The sequence below is a fragment of the Rhinopithecus bieti genome, unplaced genomic scaffold (genome assembly GCF_001698545.2).
Source record: "Rhinopithecus bieti isolate Rb0 unplaced genomic scaffold, ASM169854v2 scaffold_36959, whole genome shotgun sequence".
NCBI lineage: Eukaryota > Metazoa > Chordata > Mammalia > Primates > Cercopithecidae > Rhinopithecus > Rhinopithecus bieti.
Window position 1 is genome coordinate 567,731 of NW_016816945.1, and position 21,978 is coordinate 589,708.

The 21,978-nt window shown below is 38.0% G+C and overlaps 1 protein-coding gene across 10 annotated transcripts in view; it reads right to left on the reverse strand.

Moving 5' to 3' along the window:
* Nucleotides 1-21,978, reverse strand: part of MTMR3 (myotubularin related protein 3) — a 146,492-nt gene that overhangs the window by 55,903 nt on the left and 68,611 nt on the right. For 5 of the 10 annotated variants that reach the window (XM_017855588.1, XM_017855586.1, XM_017855580.1 and 2 more), the window contains exon 2: nucleotides 7,345-7,431. In XM_017855588.1, the coding sequence (XP_017711077.1) occupies nucleotides 7,345-7,347 (3 nt within the window). In that variant the 5' untranslated portion in view covers nucleotides 7,348-7,431. Of the gene's footprint in view, nucleotides 1-7,344; nucleotides 7,432-10,549; nucleotides 10,641-21,560; nucleotides 21,614-21,978 lie in introns of those variants that run through there. The other 5 variants (XM_017855589.1, XM_017855587.1, XM_017855585.1 and 2 more) reach the window with 2 other exon arrangements.

Below are 21,978 nucleotides of genomic sequence, written 5' to 3' on the forward strand. Positions count from 1 at the left end.
AAAACCTTAAAATAATTTCAAAGCTTCTAATCATCCATATTTGGTTTTTCTGCCATGTCTGCTAGCATAATCACAATGAAAGTACGAAGACCAAGGTGAACAGGCAGAAAAGCTCGAGGAAACAATACTGATCTTAAAAAGTTTTTTATCCATTATATTAGGTACAACTGGTCTGAAAGCACATTGATACAAAAAAAGAAAAAAAAAACATGTCAAAAAGTTTAGAATATTTCTTTTAGGCACTAACAGGTTGATTAATACATTTCTTCTTCCTTTTTTTTTTTTTTTTTTTTTAAGACAGAGTCTCCCTCTGTCACCCAGGCAGTGGTGCACTGGTAGTGTAGTGCACAGGTAGTGTGGTGGTGTAATCTCGGCTCATTGCAACCTCGGCCTCCCAGGTTCAGGCGATTCTCCTGCCTCAGCTTCTTGAGTAGTTGGGACTGCAGGTGTGCCCCACAACACCTGGCTACTATTTTTGTAGAGATGGGGTTTTGCCATGTTAGTCAGGCTGGTCTCCAACTCCTGGCCTCAGGTGATAGAGCTGCCTCAGCCTCCCAAAGTGCTGGGATAACAGACCTCAGCCACTGTGCCCAGCCCCACATTACTTTTAAGAGAAACCAAGATATAACGCTTTTTTTCTCTTTAAGTTACAATCTTAAATTATTTGAGAGACACATACTGAAATATTTAAAAATGAAAGGTGACATTTGAAATTTGCTTCAAAATAATTGGGGCGGGAGTAAGGAAGAAGTGGGACGTAAGTGAAACAGGACTATCTTTGAATTAATAATTCATGAAACTGGGTGAGAGTTCATTATCTCTATCATTGTGTCTACTCTGGTTATATGTGAAATTTTCATAATAGAAAGCTTGAAAACAATTTCTAAGAAAAAGTAAGCTTAAGAACTGAATTTCCCAAGTTGAAAATATTTGAAAGACTATCCTTCATTTATTCTGCCTTATATGACAAAACGTATTTCTGATAAGACAATTTCAAAAGAAGCAGCAATAAATTCTCATCTAGATGCACGTGAATTGAATTATAATTTGTATTAAAAAGTAATCTTTTGCATTATGAATTTTTATGGTATAGGAAGACATGAGGAAAATGTCATCTATTAGAAAGCCTGACTAAATTATAATAGAATCTGTTTACGCAGCAATTTTTTTTTTTTTTAAGTCAGGGTTTTGCTCTGTCACTCGTGTTGGAGTGCAGTAGCACAATCACAGCTAACTGTAACCTCCAACTCCTGGGCTCAAGTGATCCTCCAGCCTCAGCCTCTCAGGTATCTGGGACCACAGGCACCCACCACCATGCCAGACTAATTTTATTTTCAGTAGAGAAAAGGTCTCGTTATGTTGCCCAGGTTGGTCTCAAACTCCTGGGCTCAAGTGATCCTCCCACCTTAGCCTCCCAAAGTGCTGGGATTACAGGTGTGAGCCATCAAGCCCAGCCCCACACAGCAATTTTTAAAAGAGCAAAAGTCACATCATGTTCAACTGACAGCATTAAGAATTATAACCAGTGGTTACTGGCTGCTTCTGTATATATTACTTAACACGATTCCAATAATTTTGTAAATCCTCCCCCAAAAAGTTTTTCCTCTTATCTATAAACAACACTTAAGATTTTACTAACAGCAACCATAATCATAAAATGGTAATACTCTACACTAGCAAGATTCTCAAAATGAAGTCCACAGACTCTGAGATGCTTACAAGGGCCCTGTGAGATCAAAACCTTCCCAATAATACGATATTATTGCCTTTCTTCACTGTATTGACATCTATACTAATAGTACAAAAAATAACTGGTAGGTAAAACTGCTGGTACCTTAGCACAATTGAGGCAGTGGTACCAATTTCATAAGAATGACCTTGATAAAACAAGGAAATATTATAAATTCTATTTATTAAATCCTGACCATTAAGTAGAAGTCTTTTTTACAGAGGAAATACAAGTAAAACACCTCTGATGCACGGTGCAGTATTATGGTGTCAAGAAGTAAAGCACTTGTGCAAATGCTTCAATTAAGAGATGAACTAGCCATTTTTTTCATTGAATATCATTCTTAATTGGAAGAACAACTGATGGAAAAACTATGTAATACAGACTTGGACATCTGGCAGGCCTTTTTTCCAAAAGACAGTATTAGGAAAAAAACAATAACAACAAAAGATAGTATTAGTTGCCAATAACAAAGCTTTTGTGCAAAAATTAGATTTTGGAAAACCTCTCATCTCCCACCATGAACTTTATATAGCTTCCCAGTACTTAGGACTTTTATCTTTAAAGTGGAGGTACTACCAAGTGTGATTTTAAAAAAACATACACACTATAATAAAATATGTCAACTTTTGAAGATCTGCCTCAATGAATGAACCCATTATTTTCCTAATGACCAATGCATGATGTTACAAAAATCATACGTGAATAAAGATTCACTCGAAGTGCAAGACAGACCAACGGTTTTAATGTAATATAATACAAAAAGTTCACTGATATGGTTTCAGATTCTATACTGCAACTAACCTTTAAAGAACCACCACTGGCCAGGCACCGTGGCTTATACCTGTAATCTCAGCACTTTGGGGGGCTACAGTGGGCAGATCGCTTGAGCCCAGGAGTTCAAGACCAGCCTGGGCAACACGGTGAAACCCCAACTCTACAAAAAACAGAGAAATTAGATGGGCACAGTGGCGCATGCCTGTAGTCCCAGATACTGAAGAGGCTGAGGTGGGAGGATCACCTGCACTTGAGGAGGTAGAGAGTACAGTGAGCTATGATTGCGCCACTACACTCAAGCCTGGGCAACAGAGCAAGACCTTGTGTCAAAAACAAACAAAAAAACACACCACTTGTCAAGTATTAAAGAAAAATATAAATTATCTGGGAAAACTTAAAATACTCTTCCTTTTTGTAACTACTTTTCTAACTATGTATCTGCCTGAGACTGTATTTTCTTCCTATATTTCAAAGAAAACATTGTAACAGACTAAATGCCGAAGTAAATATGAGAATTCACCTGTCATCTATTAAGCCAAATATTAAAGAGATTTGCAAAAATGTTAACGCTAAAACTATCTTCGGATGAGGAAAAAATATTTTTCATCAAAAAATGTTATTTATGCTACCATATAATTGGTTTGTTACTTTTAAATGAATTTATAAGCATTTTAAAGATTTCTCAGTTTTATTTTCTAATATGGTATAAATAGACATAACCCACATAAACAAACCCTCCTGGGAGTACCTCAATAATTTACGAATGTAAAAAGAGGTCTGGAAACCATCAGAGCTGCTTGTCTACTATACTCTAATACTAAATACCAATTAAAGCTGCTTCACTCCAAAAGTCAGGTTTTTCCTAAAACCATTCTCCTAGTGCTATCTATGAAAGATGAGCCATGATTGCACCACTGCTCTCCAGCCTGGGTGACAGAGTGAGATACAGTTTCCAAAAAAAGAGACAAAATTAAAGATGTGAAGAATCTTGAATTTAGGGAGATTTTTCTCATAAACCAATATGGGATAGTAAGGAAAGGCTATATAAACATGGAGGGGAACAAAAATCTTACATAAAAGTATACTTTTAACATATCTTCTCAGCATCACATTAACTAGCTTTTTACCTCACATAAATTCATAAGACCTAGACTTTTATTCTCTGTAAGGTCATTTTACAGAGGTACCCATTATTAATCTTTAAGTGATTCCCTGACCTAGTTTTCTGCTGACTTTTAGCACAGAATTGAAATAACGTAGCAGGCTTGTAAAGAACAAAAAGAAGCCATTTACCTATTCACTCTTGCTGGAACACTCACCAGGGTGCTAATCCAGACCAATATATATCACCAAAATAGCTACTGAAGACTGAAAATGGATGATTTTCAACATAAAACAACTGAAAATTAGGCCAGCAAGGCAAGAATGAAATACCTATTTTTCATAAATCAAACAAATGTTCTTTTTAAAAGCTATTGTCTCAGTTCACATTACCTGTAAAACTTCAGAACTTTTCTCCCCTTGTACACAAAAATACATTTATTCCAAAAGGAATAACATTAGGACTCACTGAATCTAGGGGACTGGTGATCCCATGTGGCTGAACAGTTGAATTCAGCAGTTGAATTAGCCTGAATTTATTATAGTTTCTGTGAGTTTTATAGATGAAGAAGACCAAACTTGAGATGGTTAATAAGGTGAGAAGTTGGAAGGAGACAAACTGGGAAATGTTGGCCTGGTAAGTTTTGGAAACAAATTTCTCCTAGGCTATAAGCAGTAACTTATTAAAGAGATGTATTCCATGTCATTAATTTCCTGGTACTGCTGAGGAACACCAGGCATTGTGGCATCTGGCACTTTGTAGTCTCCATCCACCTCCATAAAGTCAGAGTGGTCACTCACAAAATACTGAAAAAGGGCCAATTACCACAGTTCCAGACCAGTTTCTGCTACTGGCTAAATTATGCAGCTAGGAGAGGAAAGTACATGCCTCAGAGCAGAAGTCAACCACAGAGATAAATATTTAAAGTACATGGGAAGGGCCGGGTGTGGTGGTTCACGCCTGCAATCCCAGCACTTTGGGAGACTGAGACAGATGATCACCTGAGGTCAGGAGTTCAAGACCACCTGACAAATACGGTGAAACCCCGCCTCTACTAAAATACAAAAATTAGCTGGGCGTGGTGGCAGGCGCCTGTAATCTCAGCTACTCAGGAGGCTGAGGCAGGAGAATCGCTTGTAACCAGGCGGGGGAGGTTGCAGTGAGCCAAGATCATGCCATTGCATTCCAGCCTGGACAACAAGAGCAAAACTCCATTTCAAAAAAAATAAAGTATATGGGAAGGAGAAACTGATGACCAGTCAATTAATCCTACTAACTGAATTTATATCTAGTGTTCGTGTTTGCAAAGCATAGAAGTGAAAATAATTACCAGTCCTACTGTCATTTCCAGTCATATTCTTAAGACTGGTGTTAAAAGACAAACAATACATTTCCCTTGATAAAATGCTTGGGATTACTGCCCAAGGGGTAAGGGTAAAAGAAGTCAAATACAAGAATAGTCATGAATTTATGATTACTGCAGCTGAATGATGTGTATATGAGTGCACTGTACTTTTCTCTCTGCATAGGCTTCAGATTTTCCACAAAACATGAAAATATATTTTGCTAATGCTTAACCTCTCAAAGACAGACTCCAATCTCATTTAAGAACCTTTAAGAGTATAAAAGATGGGGGAAATGTTACTCTCAAATTAGTACAGGGGTTTACATTAAAAACAAAAATAATGTTCAATGCTTCTGAATTGTCTATACAAAACTAAGGATTAAGGACATACACTCTAAATGCTACAATACAGTATATAATTAAAATCAATGGTCCAACAACTTGCAGAACGTTTTACAGCTAGTAAAATGATCATTAGGAATCCAAAGAATCAACATGGGAGAATGTTTAATTCATTAAGTGAAACCAGCAAAATAGAAAATTATTGTATCATTCTAACTATATAAAACATATATATGAGACATGAACTAGTTAGAAAGGAATATAACCGACGGGGCGCGGTAGCTCATGCCTGTAATCCCAGCACTTTGGGAGGCTGAGGCGGGCAGATCACCTGAGGTCAAGAATTCGAGACCAGCCTGGCCAACATGACAAAACCCCATCTCTACTGAAAATACAAAAATTAGCCAAGCATGGTGGCAGGCGCCTGTAAATTCCAGCTACTTGAGAGGCCGAGGCACAAGAATTGCTTGAACCCAGTAGGCGGAGGTTGCAGTGAGCCGATATTGCACCACTGCACTCCAGCCTGGGTAACAGAGCAACTCTGTCTCAAGAGAAAAGAAAAAGGAATACAACCATGGGTTCTGATGGTAGAATTATAAATGAGGATTTGTAAAAACTTGTTACAATGTTACTTTATGAGAAATTAAACAAAAACAAAAGATACATACATTGCCATGCTACTCCCCAACTAGTACACACAGAAGCAACTCCCGAGCGTTGTCTACAGCATCAGGCCAGGGACAACACCAGGAAGACTTTCTGCCACGCACCATGGAGAGCCCAGCAGCACCAGGAAGAGGACCACACTGTTACTAGCTGTGTGGTATACAATGAAGGACAAACCCTCAATACAGAACAGAGCTGCTTTCATAAGCCCATCATTTGTTATTCATTAGCACTGGCTGAAATACTAAACAAGCACTTTTTCAATTCATTGAAAACTCTGTGGGAAAACCAATAAAATAAAGTATAATCAAGAAATAACAGAAAAAGTTCAATGTTTAGGTATAAGATAAATCATAAAGTTGTAATGCCCACAAACTAAGAAAAAACTGGCATGCCTTTAAGATAAGGGCAGTTACCTTTCTCTTCCTTTTAATATGACATTTCTGCACAACTAGTTTGTTTTTTTAATTTTGAAAAGCATTTTCCATACATCCCTAATGAAGCTTGAAATTAACATAGCCTTTTCAATTCCTTCTCTGTGCATCAGCATAAAACCGAGTTTGGATCTAGGAAACATCACAAGGTAGAAGGAGGACAATATTACAGAGGACCATTTCTTTTTCAAGCCTTGAAGCACTGTTTACATTTCCTTGGGATTGATGAAAATGTGGCTGGCTCGTTGCTCCATCTTCTCTGCTTGAGCTGGGCTCCAAAATGACCCATAAGTCATTAAATTGTCCATTAAATTCTCTTTCTGGTTAAAGATACAGGAGGGGGTGTGCAGGGCTGCTCCACCTACTATGGGATCAAAACATTGCCTTAAAGAGACAGAACAGGGAAGGTAGGGAATTGCTTCCATAAATTCATAAAGCATATATGCTATGTGAAGTAATACATATGTTAATTAGCTTGATTTAGCCATTCCACAAGGTATATATATATTTCAAAACATTATGTTTTACACAATACATACATAATTTGTCAATTTAAAACATTTTTAAAATAAATATGCAGATTACCATTTACAATTTGTCTACAAACACACATATACAAAGTTTTCACTACATGCTACTTCCTAGAAAAGGAATTAAAAACCTGGAGTCCAAGAACTGTATGTTTTAGTCTTGATTCCATTTACTTGCTGACTGAAAAATAAGAGACAATATCTAGCTCACAGGATTAAAGTTAATAGAAATGAAACTGCTCTGTATATTGGAGTAGTCTGTAATTATTACCACTAAGTAAACAAGAAAAGAAAGGAGACAAGATCTGGGAAAGAAAAGAAATAATTTCTTACAAAACAAAATGGGTATGAATTTATTAGTGTTCACTTAACTGTCAGGACAGAGGTTTTTTTTTTTTTTCTTATTTCCTTGTACTTACCATGACAGGAGGCCCAGATTAGGAGGAGAAATCCCCGTTCCTTCTTCAGTGTCCAACAAGGCTCTCTTCTTTCCCTTATGGTGAGGTCTTTGAGGGTGGGGGGAAAAAAAGAAAAAAAAAAGGAGGGGGGAGGCAAAATTGGCAATAGTTTTTCCCCTAATCGGCCATATCCTAATAAAGGTATTATATATACACACAGGCCTAAGCAGCTGATCAGAGTCAGCCAAGAAAAAGTTGATTATCACCCAGCCAATTCCTACTAGTCAAATCCCAATTTGACAATTCCTTTGTAAAAATCCTGTTAGTCTTAACCTGTTTCTGCAAAAACAGTATCAAAGGCTAACATTCCTAATGTTCACAGTAAAACAAAAAATATCATAAAACTTTGATGAATAAAGCAAGAATTAAAATCAACCGGTAGGCCAGGCAAGGTGGCTTATGCCTCTAATCCCAGCATTTTGGAAGGCTGAGGCAGATGGCCTGAGCTCAGGAATTCAAGACCAGCCTGGGCAACAGAGTGAAACTCGGTCTCTAAAAAATAAAATTAAATAAATAAATAAATTTTAGAAAGCTGGTCATGGCAGCACATGTCTGTAGTCCCAGCTACTCAGGAGGCTGAGGTGGGAGATTAACTGAGCCTGGAAGGTCAGGGCTGCAGTGTGCTGTGATTACACCACCGCAGTCTAGCCTGGGCAACAGAGCAAAACCCTGTCTCAAAAAAATAAAGTCAACCTGCAAATGCAAAATCATTATTTTTGTAGTATTTTAGGATGTTTTTGTGGTTATCTCTAAATTCAAAATGGATCCCTTATCTGAGGAAACCAAACTGACTTATGAGCAAAATAGGAAAAATAAATTTGCCTTATTACCCATATATTCTATGTTCTTCTAAAAACTTATAATCTGTACTAATACCTTTATCTGGTTTTATAAAGAACAAAAAAGGAGTAAAGAATACCCAACGAGAAACCCAAAGATAGGCTTATACAAAGAGTAAGTAAGTTGCTCTTTTCTTTGAACAGTCTCATGCAAAACCAACATTTCTAGTTTGCTAAGCTTCTGTAACAGGATATTTCAGGGAGCTTGGGCTTCAACGTGCAGCATAAAACTCTTTCAAGGGCAATGTAAGCAAGGGAACAGAGAACATCAAAGCAGTAGCAGGCCCAAATCATGCTGAGGTGTTTCAAGCAGAGGACTGGCTGAGATGACTTAAAGAATCATTTTGGGCTGGGCATAGTGGCTCATGCCTGTAATCCCAGCACTTTGGGAGGCCCAGGCAGGCAGATCATGAGGTCAGGAGTTCGAGACCAGCTTGGCCAACATAGTGAAGCCCTGTCTCTACTAAAAATACAAAAACTTAGCAGGGCATGGTGGTGTGTGCCTGTAGTCCCAGCTACTCAGGAGGCTAAGGCAGGAGAGTAACATGAACCTGGGAGGCGGAGGTTGCAGTGAGCTGAGATCGCACCACTGCACATCTAGCCCAGGCGACAGTGTGAGACTCTGTCTCGAAAACAAAAACAAAAACAAAAAAATCATTTTGGCTGTTGGGCAAGGGAATAGTCAAGGCTATTGGGGGTAAGGGGTAAAGGAAGACCAATTAGAAGGCGTCAATAATCCCAGCAAGAGAAAATATAGCAATGAAAAGGTAGTAGAGATAGAAGTGGTGAGATGTCACTAATTCTGGATATACTTTGAAAATACTGCCCATAGGATTTGAGTTGATGAATTAAATAGGACAGAAAAAGAGAAGTCAAGCTTTTTGTGTCAGCAACCAGAAGCAAAGATTTTCTATTTATTGATGAAGGGCACTGTAAGAAAATTGCTTCTTCTCATGCCAAGAAGAAGAAAATTCTTCTCATGTAAGAAAAACTGCTCCACGGACAAGGAACAAGAAATTAAAGTTTCCATTTTAGACACATTATGTTTGAGAACCTATCAGATATCGAAACAAAGATGCCAAGTAAAGTACTAGTTAAACCAGACTGGAGATCAAGAAGATGGAATCTAGAGATATAAACATAAATGGGAGACATCAGTGTGTGAATGGCATTAAAGCCAAACGCAGGAGCAAGTATAAATGGAGAGGCTAAAGATGACTAAGGACAGGGGTTTTGGGTACGCCATTTTTTAGAGGCTGGAAGGATGAGGAAGAACCTTATGGTTCAGTAACAAACCAAGTTGGAGTCATCATTCTTACCCCTCTTCAAACCAAGCCAAACTTTTGTGATTTGGCCTAGCTCAAGAACTGAAATTAATGTAAAATCATCTTATTTATTCATTCTTTTCAATAAATATGTATTCAGTATTATTCAATATTTACTACACTCCATGCACTGTTGTAGACTTTGGGGAGACCATTGTCAACAAAAATTCATGGAACTTAATTTTATTTTGGTTTTCTCATTAGAAACAGATAACTAATGTTAGGCAGCAGGCAACTGCTGGAAAGAAAATAAAGCAGGGTTTGGTGATGGTGTAACAGAAGTGCTATTTTAGATAGGTAAAGATGTGCAAAAAGGCACTTGTTGGAATTAATTAAAAATGAGAAGGGCAAAGGCAAAGAAAATTTGAGGGTATGACCTTATTAAAAGAACTAGATACTGTTATAAAGAACCTTTTCAAAAAAGAAACACACTGAATTATTTTTAAAAAACTGTCCTAATATTTTATAAAAGGTATTTGTTTTACAATAAAATTTCTTTTTTTTTTTTTTTTTTTAGACGGAGTCTCCCGCTGTCACCCAGGCTGGAGTGCAGTGGCCGGATCTCAGCTCACTGCAAGCTCCGCCTCCCGGGTTTACGCCATCCTCCTGCCTCAGCCTCCGGAGTAGCTGGGACTACAGGCGCCCGCCACCTCGCCCGGCTAGTTTTTTGTAATTTTAGTAGAGACGGGGTTTCACCATGTTAGCCAGGATGGTCTCGATCTCCTGACCTCGTGCTCCGCCCGTCTCGGCCTCCCAAAGTGCTGGGATTACAGGCTTGAGCCACCGCGCCCGGCCTAGAATAAAATTTCTAAAGATAGCATCATAGATACACTCAAACTGCTGTACCTTAAACAATTTAAATGGAAGTAAATTTAATGCATTTTGCAAAACTATTAAATAACAAAATATAACTCCAGTGAGGAAGACACTACTGTCAGATGTAGGTGGAATGTGAAGGTGAAACCCCCATATGCTGCTGGCAGGAATGTAAAGTGGTACAACCTCTGAGGAAAAGTTTGGCAGTTCCCAAAAAAGTTGCAGAGTCATCATATGTCCCATCAGTTCCACTCCTGGGTATATACCTAAGAGAACTGAAAATGTATGTCCACGTAAATACTTGTACACAAATGTTCACAACAGCATTATTCATGATGGCCAAAAGTGCAAACAATCCAAATATGCATCAATCAATGAATGGACAAACACAATGTGAATGGATAAACAAAAAATACATACACACACACACACACAAAATGTATACACAATGGAGTTATCCAGCAATAAAATGGAATAAAATACTGATACATGATACAACATGGATGAAAACATGGTAAGTGAAAGAACCTTGGGCACAAAAGGCCATATATTGTTTGATTCCATTTTTATGAGATGTCCAGAAAAGGTAAATCCACAAAGACAGAAAATAGATTAGTGGTTGCCAGGAGCTAGGTTGAGGGAAGAATAGGGAGTGGCTGCTAATGGGTACAAGGTACCTTTGTAACAGGACGATGAAATGTTGGAATTAGGTAATGGTAATGGTTCTACAACATTATGACTATATTAAAAATCACTGAATTGTATACTTTAAAAGGGTGGATTTTATGTGATGTGACTTATAGTTAAAAAAAAAAAAAAAAAAAACTACAGAGGCCATGTGCAGTGGCTCACTCTTATAATCGTAGCACTTTGGGAGGCCAGGACAGGAAGACAGCTTGAGCCCAAGAGTTCAAGGCTAGTCTGGGCAACATAGCAAGGCTGTCTCTACTGAAAAAATAAAAAAAAAATTAGGTAGTTGTACACACATGTCGTCCTAGCTACCTGGGAGGCTGATGTGGGAGGATCCCTTGAGCCCAGGAGTTCAAGGCTGCAGTGAACTATGATTATGCTACTGCATTCCAGCCTGAGTGACAGAGCAAGACCATGTCTCTAAAAAACACATGCGTGTGTGCACACGTGCGCACGTACGTACGTACACACACACACACACCCAAGGTGAAGAGTAACAATATAATCAAACTCTTCATAAAATAAAATAAAAAAAAAAAACACGCTGCAAAAAAGTTACAGTATCAACCCAGCAGCAATGAGCATTCTAAGCCCCTAGACTATGGTCCCTAAAGACTAATTCCCACTTCAAAAGGAGATGGGGCATCTGAAAAAAAACATAGCCAATTCCAGGTCTAGAACAGAAAATGTACAATTTGATTCTGAAACATCATATTAAACTGGAAAGTAAGAAACATAAAAGACTACTGAGGGTAAGTCAAAAAATAATTGGGAGTCAATCTGGAGACTCACTAGCTAAAAAGGAAACAATTTAAGCAAAAATGGTTAAATGCAATGGATTGGGTTTCAGTATGTTTAAATATGAGTTCATGAAGAAATATTCTCTCTCACAAACACACACACAGACAGACACACATACACACACTCCCCTACAAGTCACCAGTGGAAGATGTTAAGGAACTAACCTTTATTTTTGAAAGCTAGCAAGTAAGGGAAAAGAATCAAGTATTTATCCTGCCTTTCTTACACAAAATGAGCTAGTATAGAATCAAGTAGTTGATGAGGGAAGAATTCTACCTAATATACAAAGAAGACAGAATTTGGTAGTATTATTTTACAACTGCTAATGAAATATAAAATGCAAATAATAATCTAGTCTATGGAAAACTACAGGAAAATAACCCCTATTCTTTAAGTAAACAGCAAAACAAAAGGTCGACATAGAAGGAAAACCTACAGAATTAAGAGACGTAAGTGACCACGTCAACCAACTGCAATATATAGATCTTATTTGGATCCTTATTCAAAGTATAAGTTGAGATATCTATTAGGGAAATCTGACCACATACTAAATATCTGATGATATTAAGGAGTTATTAATTTTCTATATGATTGACAATGTTACTATGGTTATAGGTTTTTGTGTGTGGTGATGGGTTTTTAAAAATAATTTATCTTTTAACTATAAAATACATAAAGTTATATACCAAGGAGTAGGCAGAATGAGTAGGAGTACCTCTGAAACAAGATGGGTCATGACTTGGTAACTTTCGAAGACCAGTGAGATAAGTTAATGGAGATTTATTAAACAATTTTCTCTACTTTAATATATTTGAAATTTTCACATAATAAAGTTTTTTTTTTAACCATAATGGCAATTCTTCTACCTTAAAACCTCCAGTTATTGAAGAATTAAAGAGTCAGAGCTTAAGCTGTCATAAAACCACTGTTTATACAGTAAGCCTATCAACATGCACTGCTATGTCCTTCAGTTTTTCAGAGAAAAACTCACAAGCATCCCAGATGTCCCAACTAAAATGTACTCATCTGCAGTGACACTGAACTAGAAATCAAATTTCAATTACAAAATAAACTCTCAATCTGCAGTCACATTATCTATATACATACATAAGCTATCTTCCCAGTCAAATCTAATTTGTTTCGCTTTGTTTTTGAGACAGAGTCTCGTCTACCACTCAGGCTGGAGTGTAGTGGTGCGATCTCAGCTCACTGCAACCTCTGCCTCCCGGGTTCAAGTGATTCTGGGGTGTCAGCCTCTCAAGTAGCTGGGATTACACGCATGTGCCACCATGCCCGGCTAATTTTTGTATTTTTAGTAGAGACAGGGTTTCTCCATGTTGGCCAGGCTGGTCTTGAATTTCTGGCCTCAAGTGATCTGCCTGCATTGGCCTCCGAAAGGGCGTGAGCCACCACACCTGGCCTACTCTAATTTTTTAATGAGTACAGAAATACCAAGACAGAGATTTGCCACTTGGCATTAAAAGTCTCAATTTAAACAAAGTCTTCACCCAGAAATAAGGCCTTCCATTTCTATAACAAATAGACTCTGTAAAATGATGTTCTGCCCTTCAGTCAGTCAAAATTCACCAATAATCTACTATGTGTTAGACAGTATGACACTGTTAGCTCTGCATTAATTCGACTTATATACCACTGCAGAAGACAGAAAAAGATGGTAATGATTACAAATTGTGCTAAATGTGATAAACAAATGGGATGCTGAGACAGGGACTGGGGTTTGGGGGTACCAAAGACCTAATTCAGATAAAGTGATCAGAAAAGACTACTCTGTGGGGCAAGGCCAGCTTCTAACATACAGAACTGCATGTGTTCCTCAGACAGGAAAGACCTTGATAATTTTGAAGAACTAAGAGAAGGAAACCATTGTAGCTAAACTGTACTGAATCAGAAAGAAGAGTGGCACAACTTGAAGTTGGAGAAATGTACAAGGAAAAGATCACGTGAATAGTAGTAAGTTTAAAATACAGTCCAAATACAACAGGGAGCCACTGACAGGTTTTAAATAGCAGAGTGACATGATTTGATTTTAAGATCACCCTGGTTGATGTGGGGTGAATGGATTAAAAGAGAAAAAGAATGAAGAAGAGAACCAGGAGACAATTAAAGTAAGAGACTAGTGGCTTGATTTAGAATGGAGGCAGTATAGATAAAAGCCTAAGTATGTGAAAGATATCCTGGTGTATAGGTTTAGGTAGAGGCCTGGATGTGGCAGCAAAGGGAGATTAAAGAATTTACAGTCCAGAGGAGATAAGAAAATAGTTAAAATAGCTGAAAGTAAGAGGAGGTGCTTTAAGTATCTGAGAAAAGTTAAAATTGCTATAGGAATTTCAAATCCATAAGAAAAAGCCGAGATCACAGGAAACCGTGCAACCACTCAGAATTAAGTACTTGCTAAAGGTTCCTTTTAAAACTAGAAAGAGCATTAGACCAGTCTGGGTATTATGTAAAACAACAAACAAAAAAACACTACAAATAGCAGATGTGACCAATATTCAGGGTTCATTACAGCACCTGACTCGCAAAATGTAAACCCCACAGTGGTAGTTATACCAACAGCACAAAAGGAAGAAATCGAGTCATTACTGTTAATTAGTCTGATAAGCAGTGTAATACTTAACTTTTTAGTTACACTAATAATGCATGCGCTCAGTGAATTTTTAAGATACAGGTGTAAAAGCAAACAAGTAATATCATACACTGCTGGCGAGAATGTAAAATAGTGCAGCCTCTTTGAAAAATAGCCTGAGAGTTGCTCAATTAAACACAGAGTTACCGTTTGACTCAACAATTTTACTCCTAGGTATATATCCAAGAAAACGAAAACATATGTCCATGTAAAATCTTGTAAATACATGTTTATAGTAGATTTATTCAAAATAGCCCAAAGGTGGGATGGGCTATTTTGAAGCAAGTATTAGTACTTCATTTCCTCTTTTTCTTTTTTGAGACAGGATCTCACTCTTTGTCACACAGGTTGCTGGTGTGCAGTGGCGTGAAGATCTTGGCTCACTGAAACCAAATGTCCATCAACAGATGGATGAATAAACAAAATGTGGCATATCTAAACAATGGAAAATTATTTGACCATAGAAAGGAATTAAGTAGGCTAGGCATGGTGGCTCACACCTGTAACCCCAGCATTTTGGGAGGCTGAAGAGGGTGGATCACGAGGTCAAAAGATCGAGACCATCCTTGGCCAACATGGCAAAACCCCATCTCTACTAAAAGTACAAAAATTAGCTGGGTGTGGTGGTGCACACATATAGTCCCAGCTACTCGGGAGGCTGAGGCAGGAGAATCGCTTGAACCCAGGAGGCACAGGCTGTAGTGAGCAGAAATCGCGCCACTGCACTCCAGCCTGGCGACAGAGCGAGACTCTGTCTCAAAAAAAAAAAAAGTAATTAAGTGGCCAGACACAGTGGCTCATGCCTATAATCCCAACACTTTGAAAAGATGTAGTCAGCACACTACTTTTACCCAGGTGTTTGAGACCAGCCTGGGCAATATAGTGAAACCCCATCTCTACAAAAAACACAAAAATTGAGCCAGGTATCGTAAATGGTGGCTCACACCTGTAATCCCAGCACTTTGGGAGGTCCAGGCAGGTGGATCACTCAAGGCCAGGAGTTCGGGACCAGCCCGGGCAACATGGCAAAACCCCAACTCTATAAAATAATAATAAAATTTAAAAAGATAAAAAATACAAAAACTAGCTGCACGTGCTGGCATGTGCCTGTGGTTCCAGCCACTCGGGAGGCTGAAGTGTGAGGATCACTTGAGCCCAGGATGCAGTGCCGAGGTTTCAGTGAGCCCAGATCTTCATGCCACTGGACACCAGAAGCCTAGGCAACAGAGCGAGACCCTGTCTCAAAAAAAAAAAAAAAAAAGAAAAAAAGAGAAAGGAATGAAGTACTGATACATGCTTCAACGTGGATGAACCTTGAAAACATTATGCTAAATGATAAAGCCAGTCACAGAAGACCACATATTGTATGATATCATTTATATGAAATGTCCAGAACAGGAAAATCTTAGAAAGTATATTAGTGGGGGCCAGGAGCTGGGGGAGATTGAGGGGAGAGAGCTATGGAACATGAAGTTTTGTTTTGTTTTGGAGACAAGGTCTTGCTCTGTTGCCCAGGCTAGAGTTGCAGTGCTGTAATCACAGGATCACGGTTTACAGCAGCCTCGAACTCCTGGGCTCTAGCGATCTTCCTGCCTCAGCCTCCAGAGTAGCCAGGACCACAGGTGCAAGCCACCACACCTGGCTAATTTACTTTTATTTTTGTCGGGGAAAGGGGAAGTCTCACACCATGTTGTCCAGGCTGGTCTCGAACTCCCAATCTCAAACAATCCTCTTGCCTTGGCCTCCCAAAATGCTGGAATTACAGTCATTAGCCACCACACCTGACCTGAAAAAGGTCCTAAAATGGACTGTGGTGATGGCTACACAACTTCGTGAATATACTGAGCCACTGAACTGTACACTTTAAATGGGTGAACTGTATAGTATGTTAATTTTATATTAACATATCTCAGTTAAACTTATTTAAAAAAAAAAAAAAAGATTGGTAAGCAGAAGTTCGCTTTTCACTCCTTACTGCCCTTTAGTTCCTCTAAATGTAAGTAAAGCAACTGTTAACTATTTCATAAGTCTCTCCAGACAGTTTATGCACATACAGTCAAGCTTCGCTTAACTAAGATGGAGACATGTTCTGAGAAATGCCTCATTAGTAGATTTAGCTGTTGTGCAAACATCACAGAGGTATTTATACAAACCTAGATGGGACAGTCTACTACACACCTAGGCTATATGGTATATAGCCTGTTGTTCCTAGGCTACAAACCTGCACAGCATGTTACTGTACTGAATACTACAGGCAACTGTAACACAGTGCTGCCTATTTGTATATTTAAATATACATAAACAGAGAAGATACAGTAAAAATGATACAAAAGATTAAAATGGTACACATGTATAGGACAACGCTTACCATGAATGGTGCTTGTAGGACTGGCAGTTGCTCTGGGTATGTCAGCGAGTGGTGAGTGAATGTGTGAAGGCCTAGGACATTACTGTATGCTGCTATAGACTTTATAAACACTGTACAACTAGGCTACACTAAATTTATAAAGAAAATAAAGCAATTGTACTAAGACATTATGACAACTACAACTCCATTAGGTGATAGTTATTTTTCAACTCCATTTTAATCTCTACCACTGTATCTTGGGCCTGTTGGGACTACCACTGTATCTTGAGTCTGTTGCTAACCAAAACGTCATTATGTGGCAAATGAGTGTACAAAGACACACATTATCTACCCCCCAAAATGGGTGGGGTGGGGAAGCCATACTGTAGTTTCTTCAGTATATATTCTTCAATTAATATAACAAATCTCTCCTATGTCAGTATATACATATGGCAGTTTGGTATTCCATTATACCCCAATGTATCATAACTTAACCATCCATCAATTAGTGAGACATTCAGGTTGTTTCCATTTTTCTATTACCACCAAAAAAGCCACCATAACCACCCTTATCCATATGTATGCACAAGTCACTATTTATGTAGCCCTAATTATTCTTAAAAATATACTAGGTAAAAGCATATAAATTTGGGGGAGGGGATGCAGAGGGATTATTGCCAAAGACTGTACATACATACTTTTCTATTTAAAAAAAAAAAAACACCAACACATATTTATCAACTTGCCATACGTTTTCAGTGTTCTGTAATTTTAGAAGTTAAAATAAAAATATGCCTAAGCATTGTCTGTATTAATTCCGAAGTATGTTTATACACATACAAAAAAATCATATAATGGTTGTTAACAATTTACCCCTCTAGGGAAGAGATTGGGAGCAGCGACTTTCAGTTTTTAAACTTTTAAAACATTTGCAATTAGGATAACAAATTTTTCTACAGAAAACTTTTAAAAAAGCTTTTAAACAGCAAACTCAAAACTCAAAATAAGTTTTAATGAAAGATTTTCATTTAAACTCGGAGTGTTAAGGCAATAACCTCAAGAAAAACAATCAGGAATGTAAAGCAATGGCTCTCAGGGCTGCCATATGCTAACTATGACCTTGACAGCAAATCATACTACCTCTCTGAGTCTCAGTTTCTTCATCAAGAAAACAAAGAGAACAATCATTGCATCAAAGAGTTGTGAGAATTAAGATATTAATGCATATAACATGCTTAGAATAGTTACTGGCATGTAATAAGCACTTTTTAAGTTAGTATGTACATGTATTCATACATATGACAACACATGGTTATATAAAGACTGTACTTCATTAAATGTTTCATTACAGATAATTTGGATAGGACAGTTTCCAACGCTGTCTTCTTTTTGTTCACGCATATGCACATGCACACTGTTTTGAACCATTTAAAAGAGGTTTGCATACAAATATCTCTAACTCTTACTATTTCAGTATGCATTTCCTAAGAAAGATAATCTCTTATATAACCACAGTTCTAGTTTCAATTTCAGAAAATTTAAGTGCTATAATAACCTACCATATCTATTCCAATTTTGTCAATGAATCCAATCATATCCTTTATCCTTCACAGCAATATTCCCCGCTTTGGTAAAGGATCTAGTCTGGGATCATATATTGAAGCTATTTTTATATCTCTTTAGTCTCCTTTAATCTGGGGCACATATTAATTAAACAGTATGTTTCCTGGCATCAAAATTAAATACATTCACATCTTTCTCTTCAAACCTAGATCTTGCTTCTTCAGATAAGAATGTGGCTGGGGCAGTGGCTTACGCCAGTAAGACCAACACTATGGGAGGTTAAGGTGGGAGGATCACTTGAGCCCAGGAGTTCAAGACCAGCCTGAGCAACATAATGAGACCCCCGTCTCCACAAACAGAAAAATAAAAACTAATTAGCCCAGCAAGGTGGGACATGCCCGTAGTCCCATTTACTCAGGAGGCTGAGGTGGAAGGATCACTTGAGCCCAGGAGATCAAGGCTGCAGTGACCCATGATCACACCACTGCATTCCAACATGGGCAAGAGAGTCAGCCCTGTGTCAAAAAAAAAAAAAAATAATAACAACACTTTTACAAATTTACATTATGGCAATACAAATATTAAATGCTACTGAGCCAAGTACTATGTTATTACATTTCTGGTCGGCACAGTGGCACACGCCTGTAATCCCAGCACTTTGGGAGTCTGAGGCAGGTGGATCACTGGAGATCAGGAGTTCGAGACCAGCCTGGCCAACATGGTGAAACCCCATCTCTACTAAAAACACAAAAATTAGCCAGGAGTAGTAGAGCATGCCTGTAGTCCCAGCTACTCAGGAGGCTGAGGCAGGAGAACTGCTTGAACCCAGCAGCCGGAGGTTGCAGTGAGCCAAGATCGCACCACCACACTGCAGTCTGGGCGACAGAATGAGACGGTCTCAAAATAAATTAATTAATTAATTAAAAAGGATGACATTTCCTTCTCTACAGATCTAATCTGCAACACTCCCCCACCCCCTAGGCTAAATGAAGATTAAGATTCCTATTCCAAGCCTCAAGGTAAAATAATCTTTCTTTTCTTAATATATGAGAATTTGACAACTGGAACCTGCATGCTTCTCTCAGCTCCATCATCAGTACCGCCCCATGATATGACTTCTCAGAAATCTTTACAGAAACAAAGCAACATTTAATCTTCCTATTGAACGTGGAATCTCATCTTTCAGGCACCTGTTAAAGAAAATTACTCAATTCCTTACTCAAAACTAAAACTTATACTTGCAAAAAAGAATACCTCAAATAATATACTGAGCAATTTGGACTACAAGGGCACAGATTACATATACCCTATGATCCTTCACTATACAGAAAAGTGGGGAAAAAACAGTAACCTAAACCAACAAGATTATGCTGACCAATCTCTACTAAAAACAATCTATTCTCCTCCCCTATTCTTATCAAAACAAAAACCCTAGTCAAGAAGAATTTACACTGAGAAGGCACTGGTATCCCAGGACTTTAGGAGTGTTTCTGTGAACTGACAGTTTAAATATGAATACAGTTCTTGCCTTCAAGGGCATTCCCAATCCTGTGGGGATGACAGACAAATATAACTAGTAAGATAGAGTATGTTAAAAGATATAGAAATTTAATTCCATGGTAATACAAAAAGCAGAGAAAGATTCTGAGCTGGACACTTAAGGAAGACTTTCTGGAAGACTCAAGCTTTTAATAACTGAACCAGCCAAATTTTGAGCTACTGAGACTAGAGGAACAGGAATGGCATGGCGGCAGAGTAAGACAAAAAAGCACGTTGGAGAGTATTTGAGAGACAGAAGGTAGGTCAGTGTGGCTACAAAAGATGAACTTGGTACACACTGAAAACAGGTGACAAGCTGTTTGAAGCCCACCTGTAAAGAACCTGAAATGTTATGCTAAGGAGTTTGATCCTTGTTCTAGAGGCACTGGCAAGGCAACAGTTCCTGAACAAGAAAATGATCTGGATTTAGGAACTTAAAACCAAGGCAATAACTTGTCTTCTAATAAAACTGTACTATAGTTCCCTAAATTAAACAAGTGGCAGAAACAAGAGGCAGTGAAAGATTTACATAGTAAGAGACACACAAAGGTCTATGAAAAGGGACAAGGTTTGGCAGCCATACTGGAGAAAGAACTCGCAAATTTTTCAGAACTTGTTTTTCTCATTAAAATTCACATTTGCACTACAGTAATCCCCTGCCTTATCCTCAGGGAATATGTTCCAAGACCCCCTGTGGATTCCTGAAACTACAAGTAGTACTGAAAACTATATATATAGTTTTTCCTCTATATATGTACCTATGATAAAGTTTTATTTATAAATTAGAAACAGTGAGAGATTAACAACTAATAACAAAATAGAACAAGCAACAATACACTGTAATGAAAGTTATATGAATGTGTGGTGTCTCTCTTTCTTGCTCTCTCTCGATATTTTAGTACTTTTGGACGTTGGATAACTGAAACCTTGAAAAGCAAAAGAAGACAAGGGGGAACTGCTGAACTAACTCTAGTAATAAGAGGCCTTATTTTTCATATAGATTTATACCAATTTAAGAAAACTCAAAACAAGAAGCAAGTTTGAATTTAAAACCTGGGCAACAGAACAAGTTCCTGTCTTTACAAAAAAAAGTTTCCAAACTAGCCAGGCGTGATGGCACACACCTGTAGTCCCAGCAACTGGGAGGCTGAGGCAAGAGGATTGCTGTAGCCCAGGAGTTCAGGGCTGCAGTGAGTTATAATCACCTAACTGTACTTCAGCCTGGGAAACACAGCAAGACTGTCTCAAAAAAAAAAAAAAAAAGATAAAAAAAAATAAAATAAATAACAAAAACTGGAGATTGACAACTTTTTATTTTAGACAAATGATTAGTGCTGCAACTCATAAAATCTCAACTTAAATACAAGTTTTCCAGTACACTATTACAGTGCAATTATATATAGAAAAAGTGACCTGGTATGAGTCCTAGTGAAAAAAAACCATCACATGTAAGGACATTAAAGTGAACACAGAAAAATTCATCTAAATAATCATGAACATCGACAAACAGATCCTCAAAAATCAACCTGTAAATTAATTTTTCCTTGCCTCGAAACAGCAGAGAGAGTATTGCGGGCGGGGCGGTGGCAGGAGGGGAGAAACAAACCTACCAAATGAAGTTTGTCCCAAGAACTTTTTCTACTAGGAGGTTTCATAAGGAAGTCTGCAAAAGAAAAATCAGTAATTTTATAATGACAAATATCCTAAGAATCAACTTAAGCCACTTAGATCTCCCAAGACCTTTCTCTACCAGTCATAATGCTATGACAATAAGATTCTTAAAAATTGGTGCAACATGGAGTATTTAATCAACCACAGATTTTAGAATGTTTAATTGCACAGAACCAACCCAGTCAAGCCTTAGCACGCCTTCAGAAATTGCAGAATTGTACAGAACAGAGCTTTCCAAAGCCCACAGATAGGCTTATTTAAGTTTTTCCTCAGTCAAACAAGCATCATTTCTGATGGCTTCTTGGGTAAATCATTGCCACTACAGGAACAGGTACTTTACAAAACTAAAAAGATCAC